This window comes from Parambassis ranga, unplaced genomic scaffold (genome assembly GCF_900634625.1).
Source record: "Parambassis ranga unplaced genomic scaffold, fParRan2.1 scaffold_24_arrow_ctg1, whole genome shotgun sequence".
Taxonomy (NCBI): Eukaryota; Metazoa; Chordata; class Actinopteri; family Ambassidae; genus Parambassis; species Parambassis ranga.
The window spans coordinates 1,907,984-1,930,601 of record NW_021144797.1 but is presented as its reverse complement, the minus strand read 5'-3'; the positions used below and the strand labels follow the sequence as shown (position 1 = coordinate 1,930,601).

The window sequence follows — 22,618 nt, the reverse complement described above, 5'->3', positions numbered from 1 at the left end:
GCTGTAAAAGGATTCCTTTATGGCTGGCTTTTTGGAGCTTCTGAGGAGCAAAGCCAGACCGAAATTAGGAAGAGCCCAGGCACAGCTGAATGGAGTAGTTTATTGTGTTGATACATTACCATAACAAAGATGCTGTTTGTGTCCTGGCATTAGTATTTCCATCTACATATTATTTCATAGGTGAAGCAGATGCTGAGAGAAGAGTGACAGTGCCCAGTGAGTCTGCAGTAGCCCAGGGTAAACACAAAAAACCAGGCACCGGGACAAGAAGCAGGGGGTATTCATGGTATTCATGCAGTGAATAATTAAATCGTCGTCACAATGCCGAGGTAAGGGGGAGGGTCCACAAAACACAGGGGGGTGAAAACCAAACCAAACCCTCAGAACAATTCAAAGGCCTGGGGCCGTAACAACTGTTATGACCATTAACATGTAACTGTAACACCGACATTTAACACCTCCTGTGAAAACTACCGTATTTAAACTACCGTATAAAACTACCGTATTTTCGCGACCATAAGGCGCACCGCATTATAAGTTATTATTAAGTCGACCTTTATTGTTGTGAAGGAACGACTTTGTATATAGTTTGATTATTCGCTGCATATAGCACTGTAGCTCGCAATAATTACATAATACAGATGCAGCTGATTGGTTTGTTACTCACACGTTATTCTGCATAACAATTTGAAATGTGTATGTACAATTTTCTGTTTCACATGCCGCGCCTGTGTGGTGTTTTTCTTGTTGTGCTCTGAGCTGCAGTGACGTACGCTCGGACCCTCGGGTCTGAGCTTTCAGACAGAGAGTTACAGAAGTGAAAACCCAGGAAACCGCTCCGCGTCCTCCGCAAGCTGCTCACATCTCTATATGTGCGAGTTCAAACCTGCCAGCTCTCATCGCTGTCAGAGTCACAGCCACACACGTTGCCGGCTGGCTGTTCAGAAATTATTATTATTATTGTTCAGAAATTATGCCGGCTTTCACAAAAGCTCGGGCAACAGTCACTGCAGAAACATAAGTCCACGCATCCACAATCCATTCACATACGCTGGCGTAACTTGCCCGGCGCTGCCTCCCAGTAAAGCTGTGCTCGCTGTCTGCCATCCATCGCTCCTACGCTGCTCGCATCTTTATTTTGAACACCCTGTTTATGCCGATGTCCAGCGGTTGAAGTTCTTTGTTAACCCTCCCGGGATTACGGCAAGCTCCAAGTTCATCTGCTTCGCCAGGTTTTTTACACCGGCGGTGAGACGGGCGCGAGCGGAGTCGCAGATCAGCAGCGAGGGTGATGCGTGAAAAAAACCATCCGGTCTCTTTACATAAACCTCCCTGAGCCACTCTCATTTTCCCCTTGTCCTGACTCCAGCTGGAAACTTTTCTTTTGGCAGTGTCTTCCTCTTAAAAATGACCGTAGGCAAAAGTTTTTGTCCGTTACCATGGCAACCGACAACAACATCGAACGCTGATTCTCGTGCCCCGTGGTCCGTATTGATACCGTGCTGGTCCCCGTTCTCTCCACAGTTTGGTTCACGGGGATGTCGAAAGTGAGGGGGACCTCATCCGTGCTGGTGATGAGGCTGGGCTGGATGTTTTTGCTGGCAATGTTGTCTCTGCAGTAGACGTGGAAGCTGGCCAGCTTTTCTTTGTAATCTGCTGGAAGTTGCTGCGCCTGTACTGTAGCGTTCAGCTGATTGGTGAATTGCTGCCAGCGTACGTAGTTTATGTATCACGTCCCTGTGTCTGGTACTCAACCCATACATAAGGCGCACCGGATTATAAGGCGCACGGCCGACTTTTGAGAAAGTTTTAGACTTTTAGGTGCGCCTTATAGCTGTGAAAATAATAGTACTCTTGTGTTACCAACAATGAAAGCTGTCTGCTTTGTTTGCTAAGTTTGCTTCCTCTGTGTCTTCACAGCATGTCTGCCAACCTGAGCAACCAGACTACATATCAGAATGAAACACAGTGTTATGGTGACATATTCTTTTACCTCACAGTGATGGAGGTGTCCTTCCTTCCCATCAGTGTGCTGGGAATCATCCTCAATCTGTTTGTGTTGGTGGTTTTCTGCTTCCACAAGAAGGCCTGCACTGCGCCTGAGATCTACTTAAGCAACCTGGCTGCTGCTGACTTTCTTCTGATGTGCTGTTTCCCCTTTGACGTTCTAGTTTTAGCAAACGATTACATGAGTTCTGCCATATGCAAACTGATATCAACTATCATCTACATGAACACCTCCTGCAGCTGTGGCTTCCTTGTTCTGGTTAGCATAGATCGTTATTTGGCACTGGTGCACCCGCTGTCCCATGAAAGACTGCGCAGGCCAATTTGTGCCAAACTGGGATGTGTTCTGGTGTGGACTCTGGGTTTTCTTCTGAATGTTGATGTTATCGTTTACTTTAAAGCAGTACGTGATCCTGAGAATAATGTTACTGAATGTAGTAGTGTTTATCCAAGTAGAAGTCATGATGTGCTGTTTAGTGTTCTGTATTCAACATTCACCTTCTTCCTCCCCCTTTGTATTATGTCCTTCTGCACTGTCAACATTCTTCATGTTTTGAGGAACAGGGTAACAGAGAGCTCAAACACTCAGAAAATGGAGCACAGGGCCACCACTCTGGTCCTGGCAGTCCTCCTGGTGTTCATGATCTGCTGGCTGCCAGGCCAAATCGCAAGAGTCATACATTTATTACTTGTATATACCCCTAAGGATGAGTGTCTTGTTAAATTATTGCGCTTCATCAGAGTCTTTTCCTTCTTCTTGGGCATTTTCAACAATGCTCTCAACCCAATTCTCTACGTCTTAGTCGGGAAAACTTTCCGCCGAAAAATGAAGGAATTATTCCAGCAGTGCAGAACATAAACAGCAACCACAAGACACACTTCCACATATACAACAGACACAAGTAACAGTTGATGGTGCAAGATTTGGATTTTCCATTAGCTTTCCATGGTCATGATGTTTAATGTCCCCAACAACCATATAACATCATTGCAGGCATCCTTGTTAAAGTAAATGGCATCATTAGAAAATAGGACTACATAATAAAATCCACTAAAGGAAAGCTGCACTGTAGTGTAACTGTGAAGCCATAATGGACAGCAAGTACAGTTGCTCATTGGATGAACTCAAATTGTGTGCAGGATTTCCATCTGCTATTAAATATGTGTAGCCCAACTCAAAACAGTGGCGAAAAACATCAATCAGGTCTCCAGAGTTTACTTCACCAATACAAAGTGCACTCTACTCAATATAGCTGCTGCCCCGATGCGGCCTTGTTTTACTGTCTTTGCATGTGTTGATGTGGCAGATGTTTTTTTTTCATTGGGACATAGTCAAGGTGAAAATAAGTATGTAAATTGATGTATTCTACATTTAATCTGATTATATTTCAGGTTTTAGCTGCAACAAAAGCAACATCAATGTTACCCTGCCTCCTCAAGAATAATTTCTCTCATAGGAATGATCTCATTTCCTGAGGGAAGCATATTCACTGCAGTTATCTGAAGAAGTGGTGGTTGGATTTGATAATAAACGCATTTCATCTATCAGTGCACAGTGTGAGAAAGACATTTAAATTGTAACATGTCAATAAAATAAACATAAACTAAACTAAAAATAAAATGAACAGTCAGGTGCATCACATGCTGGGTGCTGCCTCCACTGCATTTACATCTGGCAGTGAGACTGAGTACAAAGCTGCGAAGTACGGACTGAGAAAGGCCATCACAGCAGCCACAAGCAGTACAGAGAGAAGCTGGACGCTTCGAGACCTCCACTGTCCACACAGAGAGGAGGCCCACAGACATCTGGACCACTGCACCTGTATCTGCCCTGGATTTAAAAAGGCTCACGCTCCATACTGAAATTCAAAAAACTCATTTCACTCAGAAATTCATGCGACGTTAATCACCTCTCGTGAGCCCCAGTACACCCAGAGCGCCAAAGTTCTGGTTCTGGCATGCCTTAAGATGTTCTCCCTCCCAGGCTACTTCCAACCACTGACTTTGACGCACTAGAGAATAAGTACTTCCTGTATCAATGATGGCACAACGTTACTGGGCACACGCAGCAAGGACAGTGGCACTTTATTCCCTAGCTGAACAATGGTCACCACGTCAGCTGGTTTTCTAGTGGAAACCTTCTCCTGGGGCTTTCTCAGCCCCTTTTCTTTTGCTTTCTGTTGATCCACTATCCCAATATTCCTTGGTGGACATACAGTCTTTCTCCACCAGGGTGCCTACTTTCACCAACTGATCCATGGTGGTGACAGTGCCTCTAAGACACCCACTCCTGCTTGATGCTGGGCAACCACAGAGCCCTCTGTTCTTATGACTCAGAATGTTCCTTCTTCACTGTTAGAATAAATAGTAATTTTGAGACCAGATATGTTTCACTTCTTCTTAAGACATACACTATGGGTGCTCCTTGCAGTGACTGAATGTCAGATGCATGCTGTGCAACTAATCACATGCAATGCACTATGCAATGGAAAACATTGGTTACAAGAAATGATTGATATTAGAAAATGTTATTGTTTTCTTCTGAATACTTTAGTGGACAGGATGTATTGAATATTTTAAGAGATATGTGTACACACAAATACAAAGATGGTCCTAAATTATAGCTACATTATAAAAGCTTCAAGTTGTAAAATGAAGAAATGTATGGGAGCTAAATGAGCCGGCATTTCTTGATGAGATGAACCAAATGATCCGGCTCAGTAGAAGTGCTGCAGTTCCCACCATGCAGGTTCCTATCATTATTATTGACAGTGTTTCCCATGAATTTGGTTAAGAATCTAAGACTGATGGTCTGAATTTGTTTCATAATGATATACACACGGAAAATCTCGTTATGTAGTTGTTTAATTTTATTCATTGTGTTTAAATACAGTGCTGCTTGAGAGTTTGTAAAGCTTTCAGAATTGTCTGTATTCTTTTATAAATATGACCCAAAACATCAGGTAATTTTCACAAAAGTCCTGACGGTGATGAAAGAAAAGCCATTCAAAGCAATATTAAAAGAAGAAATCTTTGACTTCATTTATATGTGACCCTTTGCCTTCAGTACCACCTGTGACTCCCTGTATAGCAACAGAAGCAACCAAAAGTGTTTTTAGGTATCTATATGTGCATGCTTGCTTTTCAGGAATTTCCCCTTATGTTATGTTTTTGTTTTCCAGGTGACCTGTCTGACGATCTTTAATCTCTTCTCTATATAAAAGCTTTTCTATCTTTCCTGTCCATCTACAACGCTCTGTTTAAATATTGGCATTGACCCATCATGTCCTCAATAAGCTGAACATTTTGACATTTGAACAGTTTCAATAGCACAAACTATGCCCAAGATACGCTGAGCCAAAAAGTGTACGGAAGAAAATATAATTTAAAAAAAAATAAAGTACTGTCGTAGCAACGGCAATCAAACTAAAGAGGGTGAAGAACAATAGATTGATTGCCTAGCAACGGCAATAAATAATAAATATATATATAATATATAGGCCTACAAGTTTTGTATTGAATAATGATTCAAACATTCAAAAATCAACATTACATCACAGGAATGTGAGGCTTTGATGATGTCATCAGCACACTGACTAGATAGTGCCAATCATTTTAAAACATGCAAGTGAACTCCACCTGACGGAGATACATCTCGACACATTTGCTCCATCACTTCTGAGAGAAATCAAACTTCTCACCCGTCCTACAAGGATTGTTTATCCAGACAAGAGCTCAGCAGACTGAACCCCAGCACAGCTACAAAGCTTCCAGCATGGACAATGTGAGATTATCTTTGATAGTCAGTTATCTTGTATGTACCTTAGCTCTGAAAGTGCACTACTGCTAACACTATATATATTCATGATAAAATAAAAACATGTAAATATGAATGTGTATATAAGATATGTAAACAAGTGGTGAAAAGTGGCAGCTGGGAAACTAAATTAGACTTTTGAATGCATTATATTTGTTTACTTTTAAGATGGAGAGTTGGTGGCTTCCAACCTTTCTGTAACTCTCAGTAACTCTTTAACACTTCTGTTAACTCTTGCATGTGCACCTTGAGGAACTGTTAGCGTTTTGGTACCTTACAAGTGTATTTAAGCAGTTTAGTGACAATATTACTGTATTTTAGCCAGCTTTTGTTGTTGTTAAGTTATGGCCTCGTTGCCATAACAACACAGCTAATGGGTAATGGCATCATTACAAAGTAAGTGTCCCTGCTAGCTAGTGAGTCCCTGCTGCAGAATGAAGGTGGACCTACGATGACACACTGTGACATGGTTGAAGTAAAAGTGTGGAAGCTGTTGCACTAGACATTGTTATGTTCGTATCTAGAATTATAATGCCCTCCCAGTGTTCTTCATCAAGGGATTGTAAAATGACACATGGCTCATCAATCAAAACAAACATTGCTTTATTTGTAGCTGCTATCACAGCACTGAAAACCAAGACTTTAAATAATTCATCATGAAATCAGTTTTGGTTAATGACAGTGTGATTATTGTTTTATTGTACTTTATTTTAACATATTTTAAATTTGTTTTAATTTATTCTTTAATTTATTATTTTTAGTTTATTAAAGTGTGTTATAAATAAAGTTGCAGTTGCAGTTTTGTGGTTATACAGTGCTAGAACACACTATAGTTGTCATTTAATTTAATGTAATTTAATTTGGCACACATTTTGACAGATTGCTATTCTCAATTAGGCCACATTTACTAGACTCCAATCATTTAAAGAGAAGAAGGAGACTCTCAACACTGTAGTAAGTCAGGGTAAGGCATGTTGATAGTTGTGTAAAGAAACACATCAAGGTGCTCCTTCATCGTTTTAAAGGACAGTTTTGAACAGGAGGCACTGGAGCTGGTGATGGCTTGATGGTGAACAAGCTGTAAACAGCAGCTTGAACTGCAGCTGCTCTGCCTGACAGCTGCTGTACAACTGAAGCTTGATTGATTGACTGATTGTTCATGAGCTTCGGTCTTGTTGAGTGTACAGTCTCCAAAATCAGCTCATCAGCTTCTGCTTTCTTCAAGCTGTAAATCATGAGTGTGGTTAGTGCTTGCAGCAGCCACACTCATGATTTCCGGCTGCTTCTAAACTAAAAGCATCATATCTGATGTCATGTTTGGCTCACACTGTGTCAATGATACATCACAACTATATTCAGAGACAAACAGACAAATATGGGTCAAAGAGGAAACAGCTGTTCCGAACTTTGCTCAGATTATTGTTAAGAGGAGGAGGATGGTCAAGCTGACATTAGCTGTTCGGAGCTAGCTTGTTTTCTGGCCATTCGTATCAATGTAAAGTAGAAGTGGCACATGGATGAACGCTGGCTTTCATTCTGAAAATCTGCGTTTCATTCTGTTATGCTGACTTTCATTCCAAAAAAGTTGCCTTCCATTCAGGGGGAGCTGAATTCTGTTCCACAGTAATGACTGTTATTCTTTATAAAGCTCTGCAGGGACTTGCAGCAGACTAGAACGCCAGCATTCCAATTCCTGTCATATTCATTTGTTCAAAAATCAGCATGGTCCAACAACGGATCCACTCCTGACCCCGTGTGTTTTGCTGCTTCCTCTCTGCTCTCCCACCTCTGTGTGCTTGTCCCCCGCTGATTAGCTGCCCTGCCCTAACGTGCTGCACCTGTGTCTGATTGTAGACAGGCTCTGCGCTCTTCACATGATTTGTCTGTGTGTGCAGGTATGTTCAGCACAGAGTTAGGTCAGGCATTGCTGTGTGTCTTAACCTGTTTGACCCGGACTTGCCTCTCAGAACTCAAGTTGTTGCTGGTGATCCCCTTTCCCTTTGGTCTCTTCCAAAAGCTAATGGTCCTTGAATGCTTCTCAGAATCTCTTGCAAGGTAACAAGAGAATCTGGTGGGGAATGCAGAGAGAGACACACAGAGTAAGTACACAAGGAGCAGGGAGGACAATGAGATGCAGGTGAGACACATTAGGGAGGCAGGTGATCATCGGGAGGAGGGAACACACAAGGAAGGAGGAAGACAAGACACCTGAAACGAGAGGAGCCACAGTGCTTGGCTTGTCTGGGTTGCAGCGGTGGAAATCCCTGAGGATGGGTGACGTGGGTATCCAGGATCTCTCCTCCGGGCCATATCCCTGCCAGTCTACGAGGTACTGGAGCCCCCTGCCATCCAGAAGTCGGTGCACAGTGTTGGCTGGATGGCCGTCGATGAGGCATGGAGGTGGTGGAGTGGGAGTACAAGCAATAGGGCGTACAAAGTGTTCTGCCAAACAGGGACTTGAACCTGGACCCTCAGATTAAAAGTCTGATGCTTCTAATACTTCACTAGTACACTTCATGTAGTGCAGTGAGTCCTGATTGACTTGCGATTGTACTTTTATACAAGGGGGATTAGCTCAAATGGTAGAGCGCTTGCTTAGCATGTGAGAGGTAGCGGGATCGATGCCCGCATCCTCCAGCCTGCATTTTAAGAGGGAGGGTGTAGCTGGATGGATAATGTAGTGGACTCCCACCCATCAGATCAATTCCCATGAGTTTACAGCATCATTTATTACCTGAGTTTCCCCCAAGCGGCAACCTTCGGGGCTCAAAGTGGAAGCCCATGCGGAAGTGTCAAAACTTGTAATTCACGCCGCAGCTGGGGGTTGGCTCCAAAAGCGAGTAATTTCCCATAGACTCCCATGTTAAAATGGCCGACTTCACAGCAGAAAAAAACATGTTTACAGCCTGGTACAAAAAACCACTCTGGTCTCAGATGATAGGTTCTCTTCTAGTGTCAATTGTAGGGGGGGTGAATTTTTTTACAACTCACTCGTTTCAATGGTATTCGGACTTAAAATTACGCCTAATTATGGGCGTTGCCGCTTGAGTGACAGACAGTTGACGTATCACAGCGTGAGTTTCCAGCTTCCACGATCGCCCGCCCCCCCTAAACCCCGCTCGTGCCCCCCCTCTTTGTCCATAATCGGAGTTTTAGTTGACGTGACGCTGCCAACATGGCGGCGGTCATCAAGTCCCGGAACCTCCCACCGAGCCTCAAAACGGCTCTTCAGAAACAAACGGGTGACGTCACGGAGGCTCTGTCCATAGTTTTTACTGTCAATGGTTTCCCCTCTGGCTCAAGACTTGACACAGAGACACTCTCTGGCTGTCCACATCAGTGTCAGTGAAGATTTCAGACTGTTTATTAAGTGTTCATCTTGGAGCTGTTCTAAATTTGCTGTGGACAGCATACTGCTCATGTCAGGATGGCCGAGCGGTCCAAGGCGCTGCGTTCAAGCTGGGGAACATTCGTCCGTCTAAGATGGGGAAGAAGGGGGAAGAAGGGGGGAGAAGAAAAGAAGAGGAAAAAGAGGGGAAAAAGGGAAAAATGAAAAAAGAAAGGAAAGCTGTGGAAACATATCTAATTTATGTACGTATTTCAGGATGCAGAAACTCAAATTGACACTTTTAGGATTTTACTTTGGACCACAGCTTGGATTCGAACCGGCGACCACAGGAATGCTAGTGTTGATCTGCATCTGCTACATTTTTGGCATCATTTTTACAAATGGACATACATACAAACGTTTTAACAGTCTGCCTAAAGTAAACGGAGTGTTACTATTAAGCAGGGACTCTCCTGTGTTGTACTCTATTTACCTTTGTTGCATAATACAGACCACAGACACATGAAATGAGACTGTTTCCGGTTTATTAACTCAAAATCATATTTTCTTACATCCCAAATAACGCTGTAATCCGACCCATATTTACAAATAAATGTCCCTTCAGTCCCGATCAAAAAGTAACAGGCAAACAGACGAACAAACAAAAAACTCCTCCTGGTGAACCCCACGCGGGATCCTCTCTCTCCCTGGGCGATCCTTGTCCATAAAAAAATGGTTATTGTCCGTACTTTTTTTTTCGCGTCACGGGTCCCTCTTACTCTCCCCAGTTTCCCGTTTTCCTTCACCTGTCTGCCACCGCTGTCCTTGGCGTCTCTCCTCCCCTGATGACAGTCCTTCGTCTCCTTTCACTCACAGCATGTCAGCTGGCAAAATAGATCACCCGACCCCCGCTGTCCTCACAACAATATAAAATAAAATATTACAAAGAATGCCGTCGCCTTGAGCGGCCTTTCTCTATAGGTAATAGGCATTAAGGGACAATGTTTATTTGCAGGAAGACATTTCTATATGGCAATACACCATAAAATCTAAATAAAAACATTACTTATGTGGTAGTGCTACAACGTGGGTGGAAATACTTTGATTCTCAGGTTTGGTGTTTAAACACTGCACCTTAAATAACATTAGTAAGCACCGAGTGGCAAAAGCAAAATCCACTTTGTGTAACGACCGTAACTCAACAAATCTATCAATCTATAAAAATGTCAACACAGTACAAGAGTTTACATGACACACAAACTTAAACTAGTGTCACACGGCACTGTAGCAAGTGTTTAATTACCGTACCGACTGTTTTTCTCGCTAGCTAGTGCAGAATGAATGACGACCGGTATGCGCCATACTGATTCTCTGCTCCAACATTTGTCCACCGTGATTGGTCAAATGTTGGAAATGTTGGACAGTGGGGAAGAAATCCGCTAGCTGATTGGGTGCACCTCCAGCAATTGAAGGCTTGTGATTGGCTCTTGTGTCCAACATTTTCCAACATTGTACGGACGATCCTTCGCCAGCTGGCGTTCTAATCCATTGTGCTCTGCACGCGTGGGTTCGAATCCCATCCTCGTCGTTTCATATTTTAAGGTCCTGACACAGGATCATCACTTGATGGTGTCATAAACATTCCAACTTAAGACAGTAATACTGGTGTAGCTGGTTTACAGAGAGAAGCAAGAAAACAACAGTCAGCATCATCGTCCATAAAAACACATGACAATAACAGAGAGTTTATGATCAGTGCTCCCCCTGCTGGTTAGGACATATGATGACATTTTAAATGTACCAGTCAAAAGTCACTCAGTGGTTTGTCTTTGTTTTTATGACTTTCTACATTGTAGCTTCATCCTGAAGACATCAGCGCTATGAAGGAACACATGTGGAATGATGTAGTGAACAAACAGTGTTAAACCAAGCAGAATATGTTTGATGTTTGACATTCTTCCAAGCAGCCAGCTTTTGCTTTGATGACAGCTTTGCACACTCTTTGCATTCTCTCAATCTGAACTGAACCACCAATGCTGTGCAATGCTGACATCTAGTGGTGGAATCGCAGGCTGCAGCCTCCTCGTTCCAAAATCGATCCCTCCTCCACATAAAGTCAGAAGTTCTAAATGTGAGTCATTAAATGAGAGGTTCCAGCAGAAACTTCCAAACATCTGAAGAGAAGCTGAGAAGCCTGAGATACAGGGGCTGCAAGCTGTGCTTCAACTGTTCCTGTTTAGACAATAAGAACAGATCATCACTGTCTTTTAAAATGTTCTGATCAAATCACATTAGTTTGTATATTTATATTACACACAGAGCTGTTGTTTCAGTCACATTCATTTGTTATGTGTACAGTGGGTGCAGGAAGTATTCAGACCCCCTTAAATGTTTCACTTTGTTATATTGCAGCCATTTGCTAAAATCATTGAAGTTCATTTTTCCTCATTAATGTCCACACAGCTCCCCATACTGACAGAAACACACAGAGTTGTTGACATGTTTGCAGATGTATTAAAAAGACAAAGTGAAATATGACATGGTCCTAAGTATCAGAGCCTTTGCTGTGACTCTCATATATTGAACTCAGGTGCGTCCATTTCTTCTGATCATCCTTCAGATGGTTCTACACCTTCATCTGAGTCCAGCTGTCTTTCATGATACTGATTGGACTTGATGAGGACAGACACACACCTGTCTGTATAAGTGCAGGTCACATACTGGGTGATGACATCCTCCTGCAGGTGTTACTGTGGAACAACTGCTCTGGATTGGGATGAGTCTGAATAGAACTTTGTTAGCTTTGTAAAGCTGTGTGGTAGTTAGAGAGGAACTGTAAAGAGTCAACAACAAGGAGTTGTCTCCAATGAAATAAAGTTACACATCAGGGCTCGTCCGGGATTTGAACCCGGGACCTCTCGCACCCTAAGCGAGAATCATACCCCTAGACCAACGAGCCACGTGTGCCCTCTGATGTTCATGTGTCAGCAGCTGAAACTGAAATGTAAATGAATAAAAGACTACTGTGCGCTATAGCTGTGTGGAATTAGCGACCTATCTACCACGCGTGTCACATGTGCTCGGAAAGCTCGGAAAGTGTGGACAAGCTGGAGGTGGAAGAGAACCGTCAGGAGAGGGATGAACAGCTGCCATGATATTTGTAATGGGACGTCAGGACTTTGTTTTGGTTTTCTTTCCAGAACAATACAGGATCTGAAATGAAATGTGTGAAATGTTTGTTCCACCATTTTGAAGACTTGGATTAAATTATGCATTCTGGGAAATTTTTTTACATTTTTTTTTATTTTAGGTACTTTAGTAATCCCAGAGGGAAATTGTTTAAGGCCCCTAAACAAAAGACAGGTCCTTTGGCCAGTAGGTGGCGCAGTGTCTGTAGCATTTCAGCATATCAATCTGTGCAGAGTCAAATGTTCAGCATGACTGTAAGGTTTCATCCACATAGGATGAAGAATGAGGGAGATACAGCCACAGAAACCCTGTGGGGGTCTCAGCAGGGGTTAATTGTCTAGTTGTTGAATCTAGAATCTAGAATCTTCTAATACGTCAGACAAAAAGACATTTCCTGGGACACATCAGCTGAGTGTGTGTTTGTGCAGTGAAATACACTTGTTGTGAGGACTTGAATCAGTTTACTCCTCAAACATACTCCTGAAACTTCTCTAAGCTTAATGAACAGTAAACACAGGTTCATGAAGCAGTGCTTCCAGCCAACGATCACACAGTTTAACACGTCTTTGTTTTGTGTGGTGTTGTCAGACGGCAACCTTCGGGGTTCAAACTTGAAGCCCATGCGGAAGTGTCAAAACTTGTAATTCATGCCGCAACCACTGGGGGCTGGCTCCAAAAGCGAGTCATTTCCCATTGACCCCCATGTTAAAATGTCCGACTTCACAGCAGGAATGAACATGTTTACAGCCTGGTACAAAAAAACATTCTGGTATCAGATTATAGGTTCTCTTCTAGTGTCAATTGTATGGGGGTGATTTTTTTTATATAACTTACTCGTTTTAATTATATTCGGACTTAAAATTATGCATAATTATAGGCGTTGCCACTTGAGCAGCAGAAGGCTGACGTATAACAGTGCGAGTTTCCTGCTTTCACGATCGCCCGCCCCCAAAACTCCACTCGTGCTCCCCCTCTTTGGGGGATCGTTTTCTGATCGTGATCAACACACACACAAGAGAAACCACAACAGCATGCAGCTTTACCTTCAGGTCTAACAGCTGGGAGCTTTTTCCAGCATTATTCTGTCTCAGCATGATCATGGCTAACAGGACACACACATTTACATCAACACAGGCGGCCGCGTGTGGATGAACACACACTGACCCCTAAAACCAGATAAACACACACATCAAATCACATCAAACACACACACATCATTCTAGAACTGATATGTTATTAGTGAATAAAAACCCACAGCCACCCCACAGGTAAAGAGCACAGGACAGAAGAGACACATCCACAGGACAACACTCAGCAGTCCATCTTCACCTCAAAGAGAAAGGACAGTCAGTCTTTTGAGGACAATAATGTCCACATTTTAAACAGAGGACAGGTGGTTTGTAAGGATGGAAGTTAGGATGCTACAGTACATAACAGAAGCTCACAGGCAGACACGTTTTTTCCAGCATAGTAACGCCGTGTTACGTGGTCTGCGGTCTCTGCTTTGCTCATTGTGGCGTCACATGTGCTGTATTGTACTGTTTGTGAAAAAAGAAGGATAGTGTTTTATTTCAAACACCACTGAAGCCTCCATGAGGTTGTTCTTGTATAGTTCCTGTGATGTTTAGGTTACTATTGAAAGATCCAAACCAGGTGTGCAGTGTAAAAACAATACACTTCAGAGCTTCAGGGCATTTATTGTTCATTAAAAATATCTAAAGTTGGTTATCCATCAACAACACTGGAGAAATGACAGAGTGATGAATCAGCCTACAACTGAATTTACAGTAAGTTTGAATATTTGTAGGGGCATCGATCTTCAGTAATAACTGCTAATAATAATTATACAGAAGAAATGGTGCACTGGAGGAACAATAATACTTGATAAATACTGTACAGTGTGTGATGCACACTCTACTTTTAGGAACATCTAAAGTGTGAAGAAATAGGAGCTGTCATCACAATAAAGACGGACACAGTGCAACAGGCTGTTGCTAAAATGCTTCATCAAACAGCATCGGAGCTCAGCGACAAAAGTTCAAGTAATAAAGCAACAAAAGCATTAAAGGATGGTCATCGTGTCTGTTATATCAAATATAGACATGAACGGTATTAAACTGGCTGCTGAAACTACAGCTATGAAGCTATAGCTATGAAGTTCAGCTCGTATTAAGGAAGCTGTGATTAAGATTTTATTTTACTTTATTAGGGCCTGAGCACGAAACGTGCGAGAGCCTGGATTTAAACTTAATGTTTATTAATGTTTAGAATTTATTAGGTTTTATTTTTATTTTACACTTACTACTTTACCTTTTTTATATTTGTAACCTGTTTTTTGAGTATACATGGAGCACCTGGAATGAAAGCAATTTCCCCCTGGGATCAATAAAGTATTTCTGATTCTGATTCTGAAATGCAAGCATAAATGCATGTTACACCGTGTGGGCGGGGCAACGTCATGAAGTTGACCCTTCGCCACCATAGAGAAAGCTGCTGTGTTTCTTGATTTGTTCATCCTACCTGCCTCTTACTCTATCATGACATCAGCCCCTGTGCACCTTTTAAAACCCCCAAATCGTCATATGTGGGCGTGGCCACATGGCTCAGCAGCGCCCCCTGGAATGAGATCTGAGTCCCCGTTTGACCTACAGACATGAAAATTGGTACACATACGTATCACCTCTAGACGAGAAAAAAAGTATCTTGGAGGTATCCTCTAAAACGCACAGGAAGTCCTGCATTGATCAGGAGGTGGTTTCGCTGATACCAGTCCACAAAGTTCTGCGTCAGTCCTATGTACTCTGCGTCGTCGTTGTCAGTGATGAAACCAACAATCGCAGTGTTGTTAGAGAACTTCTGCAGCACACAGCCGTCAGTGTTGTTTCTGAAGACCCACAGTTCTGGGCTCTCACATATTGTTCAGATTCAGATTCAGATTCAGAAAATTTTATTTGTCTCTAAGTGAGCAGCTTGAAATATAAGACACAGTAAAATAGAATAGAGAATAGATACAAATAAAATATAAAATATTAAGTATGTACAGGTTATCAAGTCATAAATGTTATAACTATCCAAATGTCCATGAACAATGTAAACAGACTGTAAAGTGGCTGAAGTGCAAAAGTAAGCAGTAAACGAGGACGTGCACGAGGCTCAGCGTGCACTCGCGGATCAGATCCTGTGTTTGGAGCAAACATATCCGGACTCCTTAATTATTGTCCTTGGTGACTTTAATAAAGGAAACCTGAACAAAGAACTCCCGAAGTACAAACAGCTGATCAAATGCCCGACCAGAGAGGAGAACACACTGGATCACTGTTACACCACAATAAGCGAGGCATATCGCGCAATGCCCCGTGCTGCTCTTGGACTATCTGACCACGTGATGGTCCATCTGATTCCTGCGTACAGACAGAGGCTGAAGCTCTCCAAACCTGTGGTGAGGACATCTAAAAAGTGGACCAGCCAGGCTGTGGAGGAGCTTCGCTCCTGTTTTGAGACAACGGACTGGGAGGTGTTCAGGGCTGCCACTGATAGTCTTGATGAGTATACAGACACTGTGACGTCATATATACAGTACTGTGAGGACAGTATTGTGCCAACACGCACCAGGGTGAGTTATAACAATGACAAACCCTGGTTCACAGCTAAACTCAGACAGCTGAGGCTAGAGAAGGAGGCCGCTTTCAGAAGTGGGGACAGAGACTGCTACAAACAGGCCAAGTACAGGTTTAGCAAGGAGGTGAGAAGTGCTAAATCACTGTACTCTGAGAAAATCCAGCAGCAGTTCTCTGCTAACGACTCTGCCTCTGTGTGGAAAGGACTGAGGCAGATCACCAACTACAAGCCCAAAGCCCCCCACTCAGCTGACGACCTGCAATTAGCCAACAGTCTGAACGAGTTCTACTGCCGCTTTGATGGACTATCAGCCAGCCCTGACACCTCTCCACACACCTCTCCACACCCCATCAACACGGACATCCACATCAAAGATACCCCATCAGAGTCCTCCTTGCCCCCCTCCTCCTCCCCCTCAGCTGCCCTCTCAATCCTGGAGGAGGATGTTAACAGGCTGTTCAGGAGACTGAACCCCCGCAAGGCTCCTGGACCTGATGGTGTGTCCCCCTCCTCCCTAAGACACTGTGCAGATGAGCTGACTCCAGTGCTCACAGACATCTTTAACACCTCTCTGGAGTCATGCCATGTGCCAGCCTGCTTCAAATCCTCCACCATTGTTCCAGTTCCCAAGAAACCAAGGATCACTGGTCTTAATGACTACAGACCTGTGGCACTGACGTCTGTAGTCATGAAGTCCTTTGAGCGCCTGGTACTGTCCCACCTCAAGACCATCACAGCCCCCCTCCTGGACCCCCTGCAGTTCGCCTACAGAGCTAACAGATCTGTGGACGATGCTGTCAACCTGGCTCTTCACTACATCCTGCAGCATCTGGACTCCCCGGGAACCTATGCTAGGATCCTGTTTGTGGACTTCAGCTCTGCTTTCAACACAATCCGCCCAGCTCTCCTCCAAGACAAGCTGTCCCTGCTGCATGTTCCAGACTCCATCTGCCGGTGGATCACTGACTTCCTGACAGACAGGAGACAGCATGTGAGGCTGGGGACGAATGTCTCGGAAACAAGGACCATCAGCACCGGTACCCCCCAAGGCTGTGTACTTTCCCCTCTGCTCTTCTCCCTGTACACCAACTGCTGCACCTCCAGCCACCAGTCTGTCAAGCTGATTAAGTTTGCTGACGACACCACCCTCATTGGACTCATCTCAGACGGGGATGAGTCTGCCTACAGGATGGAGGTGGACCGTCTGGTGTCCTGGTGTGCTGACAACAACCTGGACAGTGGAGATGACAGTAGACTTTCGGAAAGTGCCAGCTCCATCACCCCCCCTCACCCTGACAGACACCTCCATCTCCGCAGCGGACTCTTTCCGCTTCCTGGGTACCACCATCACCCAGGACCTCAAGTGGGAGCTCACCATCAGCTCCCTCATCAAAAAGGCCCAGCAGAGGATGTACTTCCTGCGGCAGCTGAGGAAAATCAAGGTGCCAGCCAGGATGATGGTTCAGTTCTACACGGCCATCATTGAGTCCATCCTCACCTCCTCCATCACAGTGTGGTACGCTGGGGCCACTGCCAGGGACAGGCACAGACTGCAGCGTGTTGTGCGCTCTGCTGAGAAGGTGATCAGCTGCAGCCTGCCATCTATCGAGGACCTGTACGTCTCCAGGACTCTGAGGCGTGCAGGTCGGATCACAGCTGACCCTTCTCACCCTGGACACGGACTCTTTGAGCCACTCCCCTCAGGCAGGAGGTTACGGTCCATTCGGACCAGAACGACCGTTCAAGGCGCCCTTTTGGCTCTCAAAAATAAATTTGCAGATTGCGGTACATACAAACAATATAATCACATAATGACATTGACCCTTGATTACAGTACACGTGGTAACATGGAATTTTTTCATGGACACAGAGGATGGGGGGAGAAAACAACAGATACGGAGGCAGACGAGAAGGGAGGGGTAGGGAGGGGAATGTATGTGCGTCAGTTCCATGAGAAGTGTGTGCGATAGTATGACAGACTGCCAAGATGTTTACAGGCAGTTCACCAGTTGTCCTTGACGGGAGATAGGAGTTGCACAGGAGTCAGATAGGAGCACAGCTGCTGGGCTATTCTTCAGGGCCGGGAGAGGGAGGGGGGGGGGGGGGAGGGGCAGACAGAAAATCAACCAAAATCATAACAACAATTTTCGATCTGTAATTAATTTGCCCAGATCAGTGATCGATAGGTCAGTCCGGCCTCAGTGCGCATTCGTCCCTTGCAGGTGCATGGAGATCCTTCGACATCTCTTCCAGCTTGACAGATATTCCTTCCATTGAGATCTTCAAATGGTCGGACTGTCTTGTCTATGTTATCCACCTGCTTCCAGCCCTCTCTGGAGCGGGCTGAAATGTTGCAGATCAGCCCTTCCATCCGGTCCATCTACTGATGTAATTCTGAGATCCGAGGTCCCATGAGCCCAGGGTCTTGTTTTGTGTCCACGCTTAGCGGTAGTGCCAATTTGCCAGCAGCAGCTTTTCCAACTTTTCGGTACAGCAGGACAGCTCCCACGCAATTCAGAAGTATGCCTACTACCAATGTCCAATAGATGAATAGATCCTCCACATCTTCTAGGGTCAGTGGCTGGAGACATACCAGACGCAAGGTTTTCCAGGAATCACGGACATATCCACCAGCAAATGTCCCTTCAGGGCAGAGGGGTTCTCCCAGTGATGTCTTTCTTTGTGAGAAAATGTTTTCCAATGCACTGAGCGACCAATTTATTAGCTCCATGTCAAAAAAATTATCCCAAGGATAGCAAAGCAGGGTGTTCAGGGAATAAAAAGTCACAAAAATCACAGGACAGGACAAGAGAGAACAGAGCTGAGCAGAGCATAGCAGGAGCAGTCAGAAACATGTCTGCACTCCTTGAAGGACAGATAAGAACATGAACATGTAAGAACTAATTAGCTAACCAGGTCTAAATGCATTCACTAGTTAACTAGTGCAATGTTTTGCCTTACTAGTGCAAGAAAAAATATTTAATATTAAGAAATGTAACAAATGCTGAACTGGCTTTCCATACAACACTGACATGAGGTCCACATTGTCCTGTAATGTATGACTTATGCAACAAATAACAATTTCACTTTGTAGATTAAAGCAACATGTGCTTACACCAGAATCGGTCCCGTCAGGTGATATGAACAGGACCCCCCCCTCCTCAGGTTCGGACAATATGTATATAATAAGTCCTCTATAAAAACACATAAATTCATTAAGAATGTATTCTTTATGTGTATAGGACCACTGTCCTCTGTGGACTAGCAGATACTGATAGAGACTGATACCATCAAGGCCACAGCAACAGTAACTGTAATGTGAGGAACTGGAACCACTTCTTCATCTGAACCATGGGGATGCCAATTTATAACACCTGAAACCACCTCCACTGTCTGCACACACAGGAAGTTCACCCTTAATCAATGCTCTCTGTTTCAGTTGACCTGTCTGCACAGAATTATTCTCTATAACAACATGTGGAGCCCGGATAGCTCAGTCGGTAGTAGCTCAGTTAGTAGTAGTTATCCAAACACAGTTTTCATTTATGTCCAATGTTGAGCTAATATAATGAAACATCAATGTAATATCTGTTGATATATGATAACCACTACACTACATTAAACAATCATTAATCATTAACATCACATTAAAGATTCATTTTCAGAAAATAGCAGCAGCAGCCTGTCCAGTTCGGATCAACACTGACAGACTGACTAACAGGTGGAAATGAGAGGCAGTTATCAAGACAGCCCCTATAAAGGAGAGGTTCTGCTTCTCAGGAGGGTCACACCCTAATACAAGACCACTTCCTGTTATGCAACAAATACACTTTATGATTCAATGTTGAGCTAATGCCACAGCCACAGAAAGACATTTCTCCCAGCTGCTAGACAGCAAACCTTATCTAGACATGGAGGACAGTCTCCTCATGGAGGACAGTGATATGCAACATGTTCAATCTTTGTTGACACAATTAGAAGAAATCTTTGTTCATATCTTTACCAATGTCAAACTGCTGACAGTCGGCCGTGTAGAGGAGGAGAAGAAGATCCATGAGAAGCAGGTTCCATGGTGTAATGGTTAGCACTCTGGACTTTGACTCCAGCGAACCTTTTGTTTGGACGGTAATAGTGGTGTCCTAATCTAACAGTAGTCATAGTAGTCAACAGTCAGTAGTTGGTGTAAAATAATTGTCATGAGTGTGTTTCCCAGTGTTCTGGTGATGGATTAGAAACATTTAAGTTTGAATTCTAAAATTTGTGTTGAACTGCCCGATTGCCCTTTTTTTCCTCAACCTGTGACATCGGCGGAACTTCGATCACTCACCTGCTCCTGCCCGGGATGTTAAAAAGAAGCAAAGACACAAAGAAAGACTCAGAGAGACACTGCAGCGCTACCACGCAGCTGTGGACCTTTCAAAAGCAAAAGCATTGAAGGCATTCAGTGCCACAATGGAGAGATGCGGATCTTGAGGAGCTGTGTGAATTCCTGGGGCTGCTGATCCTGGGCGGCATGTACTGGTCCAGACACGAGTCCATGAAGAGCCTCTGGGATGAAACAACAGGGAGGGTCATTTTTGCAGCCAAGACGTCCCAAAAAAGTGGTCCTCCTCAGTACAAAACACGGGGAGCCAGTATTCCAGGAGTCTGGTAAGTTAAAGCCCCAGATCATCCTGGACTACAGCAAAGCCAAAGGAGCTGTGGACCACCTGGACCAGGTAAGCAACATATCAATTATTACCCAAGTTATTTACTTATGTACATGTTAAGTAAATACATTTGTATGTAGTATTATTATGTATTATTGTGATTGTCTGATATAGCCATACTATTTATTCAATTGTATTCCGTATTTACATATTATTGGAAGATTTCAGACTCTTTTTCATAATAAGAAGGTTGTGTGTAAATGTATTCAAACCATCTGAGCATTTCTTTTTCAGATGTGTGGTACATACTCGTGTCAGGGTTTGTGGATGAGGTGAGGACACAGTTGCAGTCAGCCTGTCAGCCTGCTCTCCAGCGGCTCAGAGATGGATGACGTCGTCTTGGTCGGCAGCTGGGGGGTCTCAGGGACAGTGGCTGGAGATGGAGCCAACACAGCTGGTTTCAGGACTCCCTGAAGACCTCCAGCAGAGTCGTATGCAAGTCGGGAACACCAGGTGGGCAGCATGGGGGCCACGGGCGCTGAGAACTCCTCCATGTCCTCGAACGCCCTGGCATAATGGAGGTGGAGCCACGGGTTAGCGCTCAGAGCCAAGTCCATCCTTGCTCTGAGTTCCTGCTTGGTGTTCCACAGGCTTCCCAGCATCTGGAGCAGGGAGACCCGATAGTTAGTCCATTGCCACACCTCCCCACTGTCCATGGGAGGTGATGGCAAGTGGTCAACCAGGTCCAGCTCGGCCTGGAGCTTCCTCCTGAGCTGGTTGATCAGGCTCCAGTGGATCACCAACTCGTGAGGGGCCACCTCACGGCTCCGGCTAGAAGCAGCCGATAAGCCCGCTTCTGCATCTGCTGTGTCCATAGTGGCTAGTTCGTACTGTCAGGGTTTTGTGAGGGAGGACACAGTTGCAGGACGCAGAGCGGTTAAAATCCAAAAGGTCTTTTATTTAAAGGCCAGGAGGGCAAAACAATACAAAACTAAAAATCACACTAGCGTGGTCCAAAGGAGAGTCCAAAATAACCTAACCAAAAATCACACCTTGCGTGGTAAAACAAAAACCATAACATCAAACAAAGAACTACCTGGAGCATAGCATAGCATGGCATGGCATGGACGAGACATAGACGGACACAAAGCCCACACAGACGAGACGAACTAGCAAGGACAAAGGGGAAGACCATTGACAGTAAAAACTATGGACAGAGCTTCCGTGACGTCACCCGTTTGTTTCTGAAGAGCCGTTTTGAGTCTCAGTGGGAGGTTCCGGGACGTGATGACCGCCGCCATGTTGGCAGCGTCACGTCAACTAAAACTCCGAATATGGACAAAGAGGGGGAGCACGAGCGGGGTTTAGGGGGGCGGGCGATCGTGGAAGCAGGAAACTCACGCTGTGATACGTCAACTGTCTGTCACTCAAGCGGCAACGCCCATAATTAGGCGTAATTTTAAGTCCGAATACAATTGAAACGAGTGAATTGTAAAAAAATTCACCCCCCGTACAATTGACCCTAGAAGAGAACCTATCATCTGAGACCACAGCAATTTTTCGTACCAGGCTGTAAACATGTTAATTTCTGCTGTGAAGTCGGCCATTTTAACATGGGAGTCTATGGGAAATTACTCGCTTTTGGAGCCAACCCCCAGCTGTTGCAGCGTGAATTACAAGTTTTGACACTTCCGCATGGGCTTCAACTTTGAGCCCCGAAGGTTGCCGCTTGGGGAAGACGCGGGCTGTGTCTCATTTCAGGGTCTGCATCCTTCGGAGTGCGCATTTTAAGGCCGCTTACGTCACAAAGCTGCGCGAAGGCTGTCCCAATTCGCCAAAAGTCGAAGGGTCCTTCAAATGCGTCCTCCAAATGCGTCCTCCTTTTGCCTGAATTTGGAGGACGCATCGCTACCATCCTTCGTGGCCTTAAATATCCCACAATGCTTTGCGGACCTACTTTTTGTCCAATAGTACGATGACGGACCAAGCGAGCGGCAGCGGCACCGGCAG

General features: G+C 44.5%; 1 protein-coding gene and 1 non-coding gene across 2 annotated transcripts; one reads left to right on the top strand and one right to left on the bottom strand.

The window, feature by feature from the left end:
- Positions 1-1,921: 1,921 nt before the first annotated feature.
- On the top strand, positions 1,922-2,866 carry LOC114430566 (B2 bradykinin receptor-like). Its single transcript, XM_028398640.1, has one exon. It carries the CDS (start codon positions 1,922-1,924, stop codon positions 2,864-2,866), a length of 945 nt encoding a protein of 314 aa, XP_028254441.1.
- A 9,173-nt stretch (positions 2,867-12,039) lies between these two features.
- Positions 12,040-12,111, bottom strand: trnap-agg (transfer RNA proline (anticodon AGG)). Its single transcript has one exon. It is a non-coding gene; the product is annotated as a tRNA-Pro (tRNA).
- Positions 12,112-22,618: the final 10,507 nt, after the last annotated feature.